Below are 14,547 nucleotides of genomic sequence, written 5' to 3' on the forward strand. Positions count from 1 at the left end.
TAATTCTTACGTACAAAATGAACTAGCTTGTAAGCAAGGAAATGAATCAATCAGATGTTACAGAATCCTTATTGACCTTCCCTCAAACTCGAGGCATATATCTCCAAAACTGAAGAATTCCCACATTTATCCGACACCATTTCAGTAGGGAAAACTGGCAATTTAGCGAGTTGTCAATTTTATGTGCAAAACAAAAAACGAAAAGCGAAAGAAAGCTGCTGCCGGAGGTTGTGCACTTTTCACAACCGGTTGATCATGTCATCTGAGTGGAGATTGCTGCTGATAGGAGCTGAACACCAGTGGATGAACTAGCTCACTGTCAATAATCTAGGGCGCATCTGATGGAGAGGGGTTGTACTTGCGCAGCACCTTTCACTAAGAGGTCATAATTTATAAATAAGACGATGACTGTAATGTCATCGTGGAAATGCCTGCGGACCTTCTTGTCGATCTTTGTAAGGTCTGAGTAACGCATCTCACGCTTCCGTGCCGCTTCTTGGAGAGCTGCTTTTATGAGTCTTCTTGCACTTCCCTGAATAAGAAAATAGTGTCAAACATAATAATAGCAACTCTAGTTCAAGAAAATAATAAAAGCAGTTCGCTGTATATTTAAGCAGATTTGAACTGTTTAACCAACAGCCAAGAAAGCCAACTCAATCCTTGCATCTATGACAAGTGAACCAAAATTCTAGGATGCAAATTACGACTAGCACAGTAAACTAGCATGTCAAAATTGTCAACTGTATGCTACAGATTTACTTAATAGTTTGGTATATGCAGCAATAACATGTCCAGCCATGGCAGCAAATTGAAATCATGCGAGTCATCAAGAGTAAGCAGACTAAACATTTACACACAACAAATAACATGAGAAAGTGACCAAATGGACCTCAGTCATGCTGCCACATCCCCAGTACTTGAAATTAGCTGATATTCCTTCCATGCAAGCTACTGTAGACCTAAATAACCCAATACACCATTTGCATCATCATACACTAAATGTCATGACCTCAATTCTCCTTACAGCTACTGGAGGGCAGTACGCCGTTGACACAGCTAACCTCCCCCCCCCCCCCTCCCGAAGGAGATACCAAATGACTAATTTATATAAGTGGGAAAAAATACGCTTGAGATGCTTCAAGCTCTTTACAGTAATAGGATGATCCTAACTGCAAAGCAATCAAGGGTATAATGTTGCCAGCATGTGACCCTATGGGGATCATAACAGGTGCAGAACTGTGGGCACCGGAGACAGGTTACGTGCCAGCAACATGTCCAGAATGAATTAATTGCTAGTCTTGTAGCAACAATGCTGGCCAAAGTGAACTATTCATGCTGATGCTGACAAAATAGTGCAGTCTGGATTTCGATAGAGCAAAGTTGTATTCTCCTTTGCTTATAAGTGAATGCAATGCTATAAGAGTTGTCAATCACAAACATATGAAATTATTATTGCATACCGAATCGATAACATCAGCTGATAATCTTAATCCACAGTTAGTCCCATGGGTAGAATAAATAGGTTAGGCAGGGGTTTAACAACAATTCCCTGGTACTACTGAACTGCAAACCAACAATCTTGGTACAAATAAAGTAGTATTACCGTGTGAAAAAGGTTGCGTAGAGAGGTTGAAGGATTTTAGTGTTAACATACATATGTGATGTTAGATGTTCTGGCCATTAATATTTTTGCGAACTGTTTGTTTTAAATCATCATACTAGACAGCAGAAAGCCAAATAAAACGAGAATTACAAAAACACGTTGAACGAGGGAAAGTTAAAGATGTGGAAGCTTACAGCTCGTTGATGGTTGTGAACAATCTCAACAGCTTCCTGATTACTCAGGTGTTCCCATAAACCATCTGACGCGAAAATGACGAAACAATCATTTGGTTGAAGATTGTGGGAGATGATAGATGGGTTGGCACTCAATATAGGTTTGCTGAATGATTCAGAGACTCTGAACTTCGGTTTGATCCTCTCTGTGTTATACCGCGCATGTTTCAGGTATACATCACCTATTGATCTCGACACCTGCACCACCCGTTATATAAGCACTGGACAGTCAAGTCTCCAATTTCAGCAACATGAAACCAGGGATTCAGATAAGACCAACCTGTATGATGCCCTTCACTCTCCAGACCCCATGCTTGACCGCAACAATCTGCGGATCATTGGGGTGCTGAACCATGAGCTCATTCCTGACAGCCTCCTCACTGGCATTGTGCTCACTGGACAACTGCTCCGCGGCAATCTGCCCTGTGCGACCCACCTTCCTCCCGAGAACAGCCCGGGAATCACCAAGATTGGCGACGAACAAGGTCCTGTGGTGCACGACGCCGACGAGGCAGCACGTCCCGACCGTGGCAATGTCCGGCTGGGCCTCCCACAGGTGCGACACGAGCGCAACAAAGCCTTCCTCCGTGGCCAGGAACGCCTCCCTGATGGCCTCCGCCGTCACGCCCTGCGGGCCGGAGGACGCCTCTGCGCGCAGATCAAAGCCTCAACCCGCATCACGCCATCCGCTACTTGCGGCTACCGAAGATAAAGACATGAATCGCATTCGGGTTTTGATTACCTCGGAGGTTGGGGAAGAGGTGGTCGCAGGCGAAGCGGGCGGCGTCGGGGCCGGCGTGGCCGTCGAATACGCCGACGACGGTGCCGAGGGGAGGGGCGGACTCGAGGCGGCACTGGTCCTCGAGCACCTGGTTGGCCTGGGCGACGGCGACGGAGACGTCGCCCGCGTGGCAGCGCGCGAGGTCGCGCCACCAGAGGAGGCCGTCACGGCCCTCAGAGTTGGAGGAGGCGTCCCCCGAGACGGCGGTGCCGCCGGGGGCCGGCGAGGTGGGCCAGACCCCGCCGCACGCCGAGAGGAGTCTGAGGAGCGGGCCCAGCATGCTCCCGCCACATCGCCGACCGGGGCGTCCCCGAGGCGGTGCAGGAAGGACGAACGGGCGCAGGGGGCGGGGGCAGGGGGGCGCGCCGGGTTCGGTGGACAGGAGGTCGCAATCGGCCGCGTACGAGAAGAATAGGAGCGGAATGGAACGGGGAAGGCGAGGCCGTGTCGGGTTCGGTGCGCTCCTGCCCCCGACCTGCTCGGTGGAGTGACGTTTTTTTAATTCACACGTCCTAAATCCCATGTGCCTGAATTTTAGAAGCTACGACAGTGTGAACGCGCGACGGCGATCGTTAAGAGTTTTAGGGTTGGCGACGATAGCTTTCTGACGGCGATTTATCAGCTGCCGGTTTAAAAGGAGGTCACCGGGTGGCTCAGGGAGGAGGTGGGTGTAGGGACATCGTTGGCCACAGAAGATGGAGGATGATTGAATAGATAGGATAAATCAAGACAATTTGATTGAGTTGGATTAATGTGATGGCGGATAGCGTCGGCGGATTCGGTAATGAGAGTGTTGTGTAGAGACGAGTGGAGAAGGACAGGAGGGAGATATGATGAGAGTAGGCGCGCAAGAGAGAAGTAGTACGAAGAAAAGCATAACTCCATCAAATGCCCATCACATGGCTGAGGAAGTCGTAAAAAAACATACACTTAAAAATATAGTATCGGACTATTTTTTTTTTAATTTTTTTCGTGCTTTAAATAAGTCGCCTCGCTGCCGAGGCATATCGTGCGGTCAACTAGGCGTGCCATTGATGCACATACGGTCTCACAGGTGTCCCCATTGCATGTGTTTGCACTCTACAAATACGCTCGAAGCCTGCTGTTGAACACTTCCTCGGTTTTCACTTTTCTCTGTTAGCGATGAGTGCTATCCAGATACTTTTGATTTCTAAATACTTCATTTTGTAGGAACGAGATTAGCAAATAGATAAGGTGAATAGGTGTCTCAATAAATTTCTTGTGAAATTGATGAGCTTCTCCTATTTGGATCACTCAACGCACCTCAAAACTCAAGAAAAATAAAAATAGAGAAAAGTTTTAATAAAAAAAAATCGATACAACACGACTTCACGAATGATATATAAACCATATGTTACATTTAAGATCAATTCATGTATCTTAGCACTCGAAAGATCATAACTTGTAAATAAGCCAGAAAAGATAAACTTCAAGCAACAAAACTCTTCAAATTGATTATCTAAAGGCAAGAGAATTTAAGATCTCATCATATAAATATATGATGCCTTTAGTAACAGGAAGAATGACCTCACAATGTGCTAAAATTTTAGCCCAAAAATCAAAACAAAAATCAAATTTAAAAACCGAAAAACTTATAAGGAAACCAATAAAGTAAAACTAAAAGAATGTGAGTATAATAACATGAAGAAAATAAACTTTATTGCAGCAGAGATTGTCACTATTTTAGGCAAATTAAAAGATTTTTTTTCACAAAACTCTCACATAATACATAGGCTAAGCATTCATCTTAATCTCATCTTAAAACCCTAGCACAAAGCTCTCACATGGATGGCACAAAGAGGCTCAAATTAGCTGGTTCATCTTCTCTCATAGTCATACCTCTCTATTTATAAGTTTCCTAACATTTTTCCAAAATACTACTCTTTTGTAGTGTACTACTACCTACTATTTAAGGTATTTTGGTGCATTTTCTTTTTAATTCATTGGACGGTCACGACGCCTTCACGACTTAACTTCGTCTCGACGCAAGCTTCACGGTGGTACCACGTATTCCTTCAATTCTCCTACGATTTTGAGACCAAACCGTAAATTAATAGCACGCTTCTCAAAGCGTGACTCTTCACTTACTTACACCTTAAGCAAGCGCTTTGATGTCGATGTGTATACTCCGTCTTGCGATCATGAACGTCGGCAAGTCTCTCACACTTCTGATCCTTTGGGTCGCCTTGTCACTTGCACCGGCATCCCCTTCGCTTGACTTTGTCAACATGCTGTATTCATCCATCTCTCATATTTTGCTTGACCTCCACGTGTTCAACTAGGATCACTCTTGACTTCGTTTGATCTCCTTACTCATTCGACACCAAGTATTCCATTTGGCCCCGATCATCCCACCATCAATCACCAAATTGCATCCATCACATACACATCATAAAACAAATAAACATATATCTCTAAATATAATTCCAGTTAGTCCATAATCAATATGCTCAGATGAAATCCCAAATCAATTCAAATCACATCAAAACTCATGCAAAATCAAAGATTATCAAACCAAAGAAATACCAATATCAATCACTCATCACAAATAAACCAATGCACATTTCAACTTGGTTTCTCAATCTTTCCTTTAACGAATTCATTGATAACCCTAAAAGCACAAAGATTTTGGTTTAAAAAAATTAAAAAAAGATAAGCTTATCCAAGTGACAAAAAGTTGAGAAATAGAAAAATATATCACTGGTATAATAAATATTGCAAAAACCCTAAGAGAGGCAAAGACGAGCCAAAATTTTAAAAAGAGCAAGAAAGCTTAAAAACCCAAACATGTCGTATTCATCCGTCTTCTATGCTTTGCTTGACCTACACGTGTTCAGCTACGGTCACCCTTGACTCCGCCTGATCTATTTGATCGTCCGGTACCAAGTACTTCGCTTGGTCCCGATCATCTCATGGTCGACCATCAAGTTGTATACATCACATGCATATTATGAGACAAGCAAAAACATATCTCCAACTCTATTTTCAGTTAGTCCATAATCAATATACTCAAATAAAATCCTAAATCAATTTAAATCACATCAAAGTTCATGCAAACAGAAAATTATCAAACCAAATAAATATCAATATCAATCACTCATCACAAGTAAACTAAGACACATTTTAACTTAATTTATCACATTTTCACAGATGCATTTGTGCATCAGAAGTCTGATGTGGATAATTCGGTGCATCATACTTAAAAGATTAAAAGGGTGGACCAGATTATTCTGTTTTTTTTTCTCATAGTATCATTTTATTTGTTGATATACTTTTTAACTCAACTTGAAAATTTTGTTTGTTGGTACTTAGTATATATCAATAACGCCAATAGCCTCGATGCTTATTATCTGAGAACCACTTGCTACCATATACCAACGAACCAATGGTAGACTAACAAATATTTCCACACCTCCTCAATTCCTCGAGTTGTCTTGCTTTTTTTGCTTCTTCTGAAAACCTCCAACTGCATGGCCCTTATTTAATTTGCGGGCCAATCCTCGATAAAATGCATGCTAGAACACTACATTAAGGTACGCTAGCTTCTTATTTGATTTTATGCTCGGTACTAGAAGGATGACCAGAGAGAAAACAATTTGCTTTTGAATAAGAAATGGCATTCACATTATTTTTATGTGAAGACCAACGGCCAAGAAGGTACATTGTCGTACTTACAAGTTAGAATCATAGTTGACCAGTCTAACACATCGATTAGCCACAAATTGTATCACGGAAAACTTTTCCAGATGTCCCGTACAAAAATATAGATCCTATTTGGTAAAGCTTATCAAAATTTGATATTGTTGATCAAAATAAAGTGGTTTAAGTCTATATTTTTAGTTTAGAATAGAATTAAAATAGCTCATCTAAATATTTTTGATATACCTATAATTCGAGCTTCATAAAATTTTAAAGTTAAGAATATTAAATTCTAAGAATTCTTAGAACCATAGTTAAGGTAGAGTGGGATTTAAGATATTTAGATGAGATATTTTATTTCTATTTTAACTTAAAAAATAGGGGTTCAAACCTTTTAATTTTAAGGTACAAACTCCGTACTTTGTAAAAATCTAGGAGCCAGAACCTCCCGAACATATCCATAATTTCAAAAACCTGTCGTGAAGTAGCAAAAGAAACCTTGCACGGTTGAACGTTCAGACCAGGAAGCACACAGTTCTCTCGCACGCCAGGCCATCCCAGCCCAGGCAGTGACACGAATCTATAGGCCCCGTCTGCGCGCAACAAACGCACAAACCAGCTCGTCAGTTGGACACATCCACGGAGAGAGAGGGATCCCGGGCTAGGGTTTAGGCAGCGCGAGAGAGGTCGGCATACGCGATGGGTGCGGCGGGAGACGAGAAGGCGGCCGCGGCGGCTGGGGGCGGAGCCGCCGAGGGCGAGGCGGCGGTGGACTCCAAGGACCTGCAGCAGCAGAGCAAGGCGCTGGACAAGCTCACCGACCGCGTCGAGGACCGGCAGCTCGACTCCTCCCGAGTCCAATCCGTAAGTCCTGGTTAACTCCAACACCCCCCCCCCCCTATCGATCCGCCCTCTTCGTTGTATCACTATTAAGGAACAGGCGTGGATTGGTAATCAGTTCGTTATTAAGCAATTGGAGCGACTGGCTGAGAGGATTTGGACTTTTCGTAGATCCATCATGCGTAAGTAGTTGTAGAATATTGCTCACAGGGCTTGATTTTGTGCCATTTGCCTACTTTTCTGAGGTGACGTTCTTCAGCATAAGTTCTCATAGAAAGATTACCTGAATCCTGATAAATCAACTAAGGTGACTCCTATGTAACTAAACTTATCTGATACCGATACATCAACTAAACACCCCTTCATGCTGTTCAGTGAAAAATATCTTATTAGTATTTTTGCTGTTGTACACTTGTAGTCCCGAGTCCACCATAATCAGAAGATATCACATCAGTAGGACGCCTAACTTCTGAGTTTACATTTTCTACATATGAAAGCATATCTCATGATTTTGGAAGGTTGATTGTACCAGGATGTTACTGAGGAAGTTCTGTTTGCATGTCTGTCTATGCTAACTTTCATAAAAAAGTTTTTGAAGATACTGCATTAGTGTATATCCGTTTATCTTTCACATGATAAGTTAGAAAGACTGTGCCAGTTTAGTTCTGTTAGTTGCTACTAATATCTGAGTAATGTCTACCTTAAGCACTAAGATATTTGTAATATTGACAATCTGACTGTAATTTTCCAGAAGTTTTCTCCAAAATACATGAAATTCAGTATTCTCAGTTCTGGCGATGTATAGAAGGCCTTTTGTAGTCACACTATACTTACACAATCTTTCCCAACATACTGTCTTAGAAAGCCTCTTGTAGACTGTACTGTGTCCAAAATGATATGTATATGCACTTTATAAAAAAGTATTGAATGAAAAATCGAAGTGGCATCCGAGATCTCTCTCTCTCTCTCTCTCTCTCTCTCTCTCTCTCTCTCTCTCTCTCTCTCTCTCTCTCTTTGTTTTTGACAACCCGTTGATTGACATTCATCTTCTAGTCTCATCTATCCATTGTAATGGTCTTGAAGGGATCATGTAGACAAACCCCTTGAGGGAAACTTCCTAGCACAATTGGAGGGATTTGTTATATGGAAACTCAACGCTAAAATCATTGATACCGGGAAAGCAGAAGTAAAATGTAGAGTCACTGAGAAACGTTATGTGTGATTGAGTTGTGTTTAAAAATATGTTGGTGTAGTTGACATGTTTTTCTGTATTTTGCAGGCCATGGCAGCTCTTGCTTCATCTAAAGAAGCCGATTGGAATGCCATGAGACTGAGGTTAGCATATACAATATCCACAACTGTTATTGGGTTATTAATAGAAGTTCTAACACCTTCACTCATGGTAGTTTCTATAGCGTTGCACTTTTGTGGGAGTTAATTACTGATTATATTACAGTACAGAATGAAAACACACTCTCCAAGATCTTAATTGAGCTGGATAACCACAAATGATGCATATTAAAGTGTAATTTGAATATATCTTTGCTCTATGATTTTCATCTTCAGTAGGAAGCCCAAATGTGAAAGCCTAGGGAAAAGGGTCAATGACTTGGCCTTAATTTTTTCCCTCTTTTTGGTAGTTTGTGCATTAGGGTTTGCAGCACTTCGATTTTCTTGCAGTTTGTGGATATGCCATAATTTTATTCTTTTGAGCTATATGAACTCCTATGTGAAACAAAAACACTGGCTGTAGAAATAATCGATCATTTTCATTGCAAGATAAATGAGTATATTCTTCTTTCCTGAAGGTTTAATTTACAAGCCATATGACAATTACAACATAAATGGCATGTGTTTGCTCTTTCAACAGGGAGAAAGAATTAGCTTCTGTCAAGATCAATCCTACTGATGTTGAAATTATTGCTAATGAGCTTGAGGTGCCCACCCTATATTCTCATTGACAGATAATTTTTTTGTTGTTGTAAAATCCTGTTAACAAGTATATCTGTTTGTGCAGTTGGACAAGAAGATTGCAGAGAGAACACTCCGAGAGCACAAAGGTGATGCTGTAGCTGCGATCAGGTTCTTGCTTCGCTAATTCTGACACGAATCGCCAGCATTCAGATGATTTCCTTCAGTCCGTACAATGTGAAGCAGCTCTACTTTCCTATACCTGTTTCGGGAATCTTTTTGTACCGCAATGAAACGATCATACTTGTCATCCATGCAAAACCTCTCTTTCCAACATGTTTGTGAACTGGTCCCTGCTATTCTCCTCTAAAAAACTGAAGGTTTACCCAGGAGTCCGTTGTTATTTATTCGAGATTTTCCCGTGCCTGCTTTAGATGTCTTGTTCTGTTGGCGATCCAGAATTCCAGATGTTCTTTGTCCACGGATATCCGGAAATGTGTATGAAGTGAGCAGGAAAATATCTGAGAATCACAAAAGCTTTTTTCCCTGAAAAACAATCATAAAGACTTGCGGATGGGTTTTCCAAGACAGGAAGTCTGCATTGGTTGAAGAAAATTTGTTTCCTGCCGAATTATAACAAGGTGAAGTGTCTTCAAAGGTAAGAAACATGGCAAATTGCGTCCGGACCTACTGACTTGCACAGTTGTTACTTGTACTAGTGGCATCGTCTTGGTCAAGGAGCTGCGACCTGCATTAGACTTCTGTGTGGCTGTTTGAAACATGTTATACTTCTGGAACCAGGGAGAGGGTGTCAAAGTCTATGCTCTCACTGTGGAACTGACTTGCATACAGTTTGCGCATTACATTTTTGCATAGACCGACGAATTAATATGTAATTGATCGAGAAATTTTGCTAAGAGCAATTAAACTGATGTGCGGAATTTTTTTTGTTTGAGAGGCCAAAAATAGTTTTTTTAGAGGCAGAAATAGTTTTTTGCTCTTACCGTAAATGCGTAATGAGGAAGATCCGACGTACGGTGCTGCCTGACATGTGGGTCCGACTCGTAGCGGGACCCAACCGCAGGGAGACCTTCCCTTATTATTATCACTGGGGAGCGATAACTCGCTCATGGTGGCAGGGAAACACGTCGCTTTTGCCACGCGACGCCTTTCCACTGGCCCAGCCGGTTCCAGGGGAGCAGTATTGGCAGCCGTGGTGGGCCACACAAGCACACGTGTATACCGCGAGTCTCGTCACCAACCCTGGCCCCAGCCGTCAGCCAAACGACTCGCCCGCCGGTAAACTCACCGGAGGTGACGGCAGCCCACCGTCCCGCTCTTTATTAAGCGCGGTGCATTTCGCGCTCGCTATCCACCACCAGGAGGTTTTCGGTCAGGAGAATCAGCGGAAGGTTCTAGAAGCTTCCGGGTATAGTGGTGGGTACACGCTCGCCGTCGCAGTTGATGGCGGTCCTCGAGAGGTCGTCGTCCTCCGCCGCGGCCGCCGTCGCGGCCCTGATCGCTCTCGCGTCCGTCGCCGCCGTTGCCGGCGAGGTCTTCTTCCAGGAGAAGTTTGACGGTAAACACCCGGATCTCGCCCGTCTAGCAGTCTTCCCTAGATTTAGTGGACCAATGCGTTTCAATTGTTCGTTGGTTAGTGGAGCAATGCGGCCGTTTCAGTTTTGGAGGTCTCGGTGTTCCTCGTTGTTTTGGAGGCGCGTCGGCGACTCGGCGTTCTTGGAGTCTAGCGCGCGCCCTTTGTTTTGACGAGAGGAATCTCGAGTCGAACTCGTCGATCCGCCCATGTTTTCTCTCGTGATCTCGCGGTTTCGACTGTGTTCCTTGTGCATTCTGTTTGTATATATTCCACAGTGTTTTTTAGTTGCCATGCATGGATCAGCCCGTGCCCGTGCCGGTTTAGGGTTTATGAGTTCAATTTTTCACCCTTTGTGGTCGACTTGTTACGATCTGCTAGCTGTCTTCCGAGAATTTTGGCTGAATTGCGTGTAACTTGCAACAGATGGGTGGGAGGATCGGTGGGTCAAGTCTGAATGGAAGAAGGAAGACAACACGGCCGGCGAGTGGAACCACACGTCCGGCAAATGGAACGGAGATGCCGACGACAAAGGTGATGAGGCATATCCACAGCCTCACTGCTGATTTCTGTTTGCTCTGTTCGGCTCGTGCTAATTTACAACGATTTTTTTTATTGGGGGAGCAGGCATCCAGACCTCTGAAGACTACAGGTTTTATGCCATCTCGGCGCAGTACACCGAGTTTAGCAACAAGGACAAAACCCTGGTGCTGCAGTTCTCGGTGAAGCACGAGCAGAAGCTCGACTGCGGCGGTGGGTACGTGAAACTGCTCGGTGGTGATGTCGACCAGAAGAAGTTTGGTGGCGAGACCCCGTACAGGTGATGATTAGTCACCATCTCTCTCTATAATATCTTGGACTGCTTGACTGATCACAACTTGTCTGTAATTTTGACTTGCAGCATCATGTTCGGGCCGGATATCTGTGGGTATGCCACCAAGAAGGTCCACGCTATCCTTACGAAGAGCGGCAAGAACCATTTGATCAAGAAGGAGGTGCCATGCGAGACCGATCAACTGACACATGTGTACACTCTGATCATCCGTCCTGATGCCACGTACAACATTCTTATTGATAATACTGAGAAGCAATCTGGCAGTATCTATGATGATTGGGATATTCTTCCTCCAAAGAAGATCAAAGACCCTGAAGCCAAGAAGGTAATGTTTTGAGAATGATTCCTGTCTCTGCTGAATAAAACTGGTTGTGCTCTTTAAACAAAAGTGCTAATGTAGCACGCTAATGGTTGCAGCCAGAAGACTGGGATGACAAGGAATACATTCCTGATCCTGTGGACAAGAAGCCAGAGGTATCTTTTCCTTTACTGCTACACCTTTAGATGCTTTGTCAGTATTTTTTTTTGACAAATTTCTCTTTAATGAGCTTTTGGCATGAAAGTTTGCGTTATATTTGCTCCATTACATTTTGTAACCCACGAAGCTTTAATGTAAAATTACCATTTACTAATAGGACAGTGTAAGTCTACATTGTAATATTATGAACTGCCTTTTGTCAGTGATCTTTATCACTGGTGGTGTCTGACTTAGATTGTTCTTTGCAGGGTTATGATGATATTCCCAAGGAAATTCCTGACCCTGATGCAAAGAAGGTGCATATTTTGCTCATTCCATACTATACCCTTCACCTGTTATCAAATCATCAATCAATATTCAGTTTCACATTCGTTAAAACCTGTTGCAGCCAGAGGATTGGGATGATGAGGAAGATGGTGAATGGACAGCCCCAACCATTCCAAACCCCGAGTACAAAGGACCATGGAAGCAAAAGGTCTGAACATGACTAGGTGGCTTAATTATGCTAGACAAGCTGCAATGCATCACGATACAATTGCTGACATGAGTTAATTTTGCGTGATTCAGAAAATTAAGAACCCTGACTACAAGGGCAAGTGGAAGGCACCTTTGATTGACAACCCAGGTATATTTACCTTTTACTTTTGAGCAGCAGCTCAGTTGGTTAGTGCTTCCAATAGAGGGGATGACCGCCCGGGTTCGAACCGGACGCACCAATTTCACCTGAGGCTAACCCTGCTGTCCGTTTCACATTTTTCTTCTTAATATGAAAGCTCATGTGAATTTATTTCTTGATGTGTACAACTACAGACTACAAGGACGATCCTTACATCTATGCTTTTGACAGTTTAAAGCACATTGGCATTGAGCTGTGGCAGGTCAGTGCTGTACTCCATGAATATAATGAGTTCATAAGTTATCTTTTCTGATTGCCTCAAAATTTCATTTTCTCTCTCACTAGGTTAAATCGGGAACTTTGTTCGACAACATTCTGATCACTGATGACCCTGAGTATGCCAAGAAGTTTGCAGAGGAGACTTGGGGCAAGCACAAAGATGTATGTTGTCTTCACTATATAGGGTTACTATTTTGTTTTGTTCTATTGTCTGGTTGCACAGAATTAAGTCATGATTTGTTGCAGGCTGAGAAGTCTGCCTTCGACGAGGCTGAGAAAAAGAGGCTTGAGGAGGTATGTAGAATTATGCACTCAATTTTCTGTGCAACGCCATCATTGTTCTGGTTAGAGGCAGTGCTAGTTTGCTGATGCATAGCCCTCTCTGATGCAACAAGATCAACTGTATTTAGTTCGGCACTAACTTGTCAAGGCATCTCCTTGCCAGGAATCTGCAAACACTAAAGACGACGAAGACGACGCAGATGTAACTTCCGGCCTGATTTGTTTGTACTCAAGTGTTTCATCTAGGTACCTGCCGATAATTTCTAAACGCCAAACGGCATTTTCTTATGCATGGCAGGAGGATGAGGATGATGCCGACGATGACAAGGCTGATAAGACCGCTGAGGCCGCCAAGGACTCTGCTGATGAGAAACCAGAGGACGGCAAGGTCGATGCTGATGAGAAACCGGAAGACAGCAAGGATGCTTCTGCTGAGGAGAAGAAACATGTGCGCTAGCTTCCAACTAACGTTACCGTCTCTGATTAACCGATTTCTCTCCACTGCATTTTCTTTCGCTTTTAACGTTCCCACCCTGTTTACGCGTGTGCAGGATGAGCTCTAGAGGGCGCGGATGAAGAGGCAGAGGCAGGCTGTTTTTTCTTCTGTTGGTTTCAGTTGGAGCTAGCACTTACAGAGTCAGTTACCAATCACATCGCATTAGAAGAAGGCCATGCGTTTCGACATGGTATGGCATGTACAACATTGCCGAAAGAAAAACATAGTAATGCAGATTCGGCCATTGTAGCGTCCTTTTCCCCTGATGGGAGGAATATCTCGCATCGGCATATGGCATCCTTTGCTCATCATCTTATATTCTTATTCGCATCGTGGTAGAAATCGTCGCCGTTTTTGTTGGGTACCGCCGGTGATTGGGTCTTGTTTATCCTGGCCACTACCATGTAGCCCCATATGCTTTGTTTCATTCCTCGAGCGTTGAATATCTTGCCAGACGGGCGCCGGTTGGTTGTGTCGTTCTGTTCTAGACTGACTCGTAATGTTATGCAACGGCTAGAGAGAACAATCGCTAGAATTTGCAGGCCTGCAGAGCTCTCTTGTTTCGGCCTGATCGGCTACGTATCTCCTCGATAAAATACCGCCAAACTCGTCTTGATAGATTATGTTAACTAATATTCTAGAAACATCAATACAATTTATATATGTATTATACAAATAGCATCACTATACGTACGTGCTTACACCATACTTATTAAAGATTAGATATACGGAGCTTGAAGATTGACGAAGTTAACATATACGTTTTTCTGTATCTAACACTGAAAGAAAATTTCATTTTAATGAGACAACAAAATAAATAAAACTAAGATTTAATTCCTAATAAATAGAGATACAATTACCTCCACTACAACACTAGGTCACTACCCATCTAAGGGCCTGTTTGTTTCAGCTACGGATTGTGGCTTTCAGCTTTTACAA

General features: G+C 43.1%; 3 protein-coding genes across 3 annotated transcripts; 2 read left to right on the top strand and 1 right to left on the bottom strand.

Moving 5' to 3' along the window:
- Positions 1–42: 42 nt before the first annotated feature.
- Positions 43–3,104, bottom strand: LOC133913711 (probable protein phosphatase 2C 36). The gene is made up of 4 exons (XM_062356930.1): positions 2,579–3,104; positions 2,117–2,484; positions 1,798–2,034; positions 43–532 (listed from the first exon to the last, which is right to left on the bottom strand). The coding sequence occupies exons 1-4, from the start codon at positions 2,895–2,897 to the stop codon at positions 320–322; spliced, it is 1,137 nt and encodes a 378-aa protein (XP_062212914.1). The 5' UTR covers positions 2,898–3,104; the 3' UTR covers positions 43–319.
- A 3,702-nt stretch (positions 3,105–6,806) lies between these two features.
- LOC133913712 (uncharacterized) lies at positions 6,807–9,457 on the top strand. Its single transcript, XM_062356931.1, has 4 exons — positions 6,807–7,141; positions 8,397–8,452; positions 8,988–9,054; positions 9,135–9,457. Exons 1-4 carry the CDS (start codon positions 6,977–6,979, stop codon positions 9,213–9,215), a joined length of 369 nt encoding a protein of 122 aa, XP_062212915.1. The 5' UTR covers positions 6,807–6,976; the 3' UTR covers positions 9,216–9,457.
- Positions 9,458–10,389: 932 nt separating this feature from the next.
- On the top strand, positions 10,390–13,905 carry LOC133913710 (calreticulin-like). The gene is made up of 14 exons (XM_062356929.1): positions 10,390–10,607; positions 11,049–11,156; positions 11,250–11,442; positions 11,524–11,782; positions 11,875–11,931; positions 12,184–12,231; positions 12,324–12,410; positions 12,503–12,560; positions 12,746–12,813; positions 12,897–12,992; positions 13,077–13,124; positions 13,276–13,314; positions 13,411–13,560; positions 13,664–13,905. The coding sequence occupies exons 1-14, from the start codon at positions 10,493–10,495 to the stop codon at positions 13,673–13,675; spliced, it is 1,338 nt and encodes a 445-aa protein (XP_062212913.1). The 5' UTR covers positions 10,390–10,492; the 3' UTR covers positions 13,676–13,905.
- The last annotated feature ends 642 nt before the right edge of the window (positions 13,906–14,547 follow it).

Source organism: Phragmites australis, chromosome 3 (assembly GCF_958298935.1).
Source record: "Phragmites australis chromosome 3, lpPhrAust1.1, whole genome shotgun sequence".
Taxonomy (NCBI): Eukaryota; Viridiplantae; Streptophyta; class Magnoliopsida; order Poales; family Poaceae; genus Phragmites; species Phragmites australis.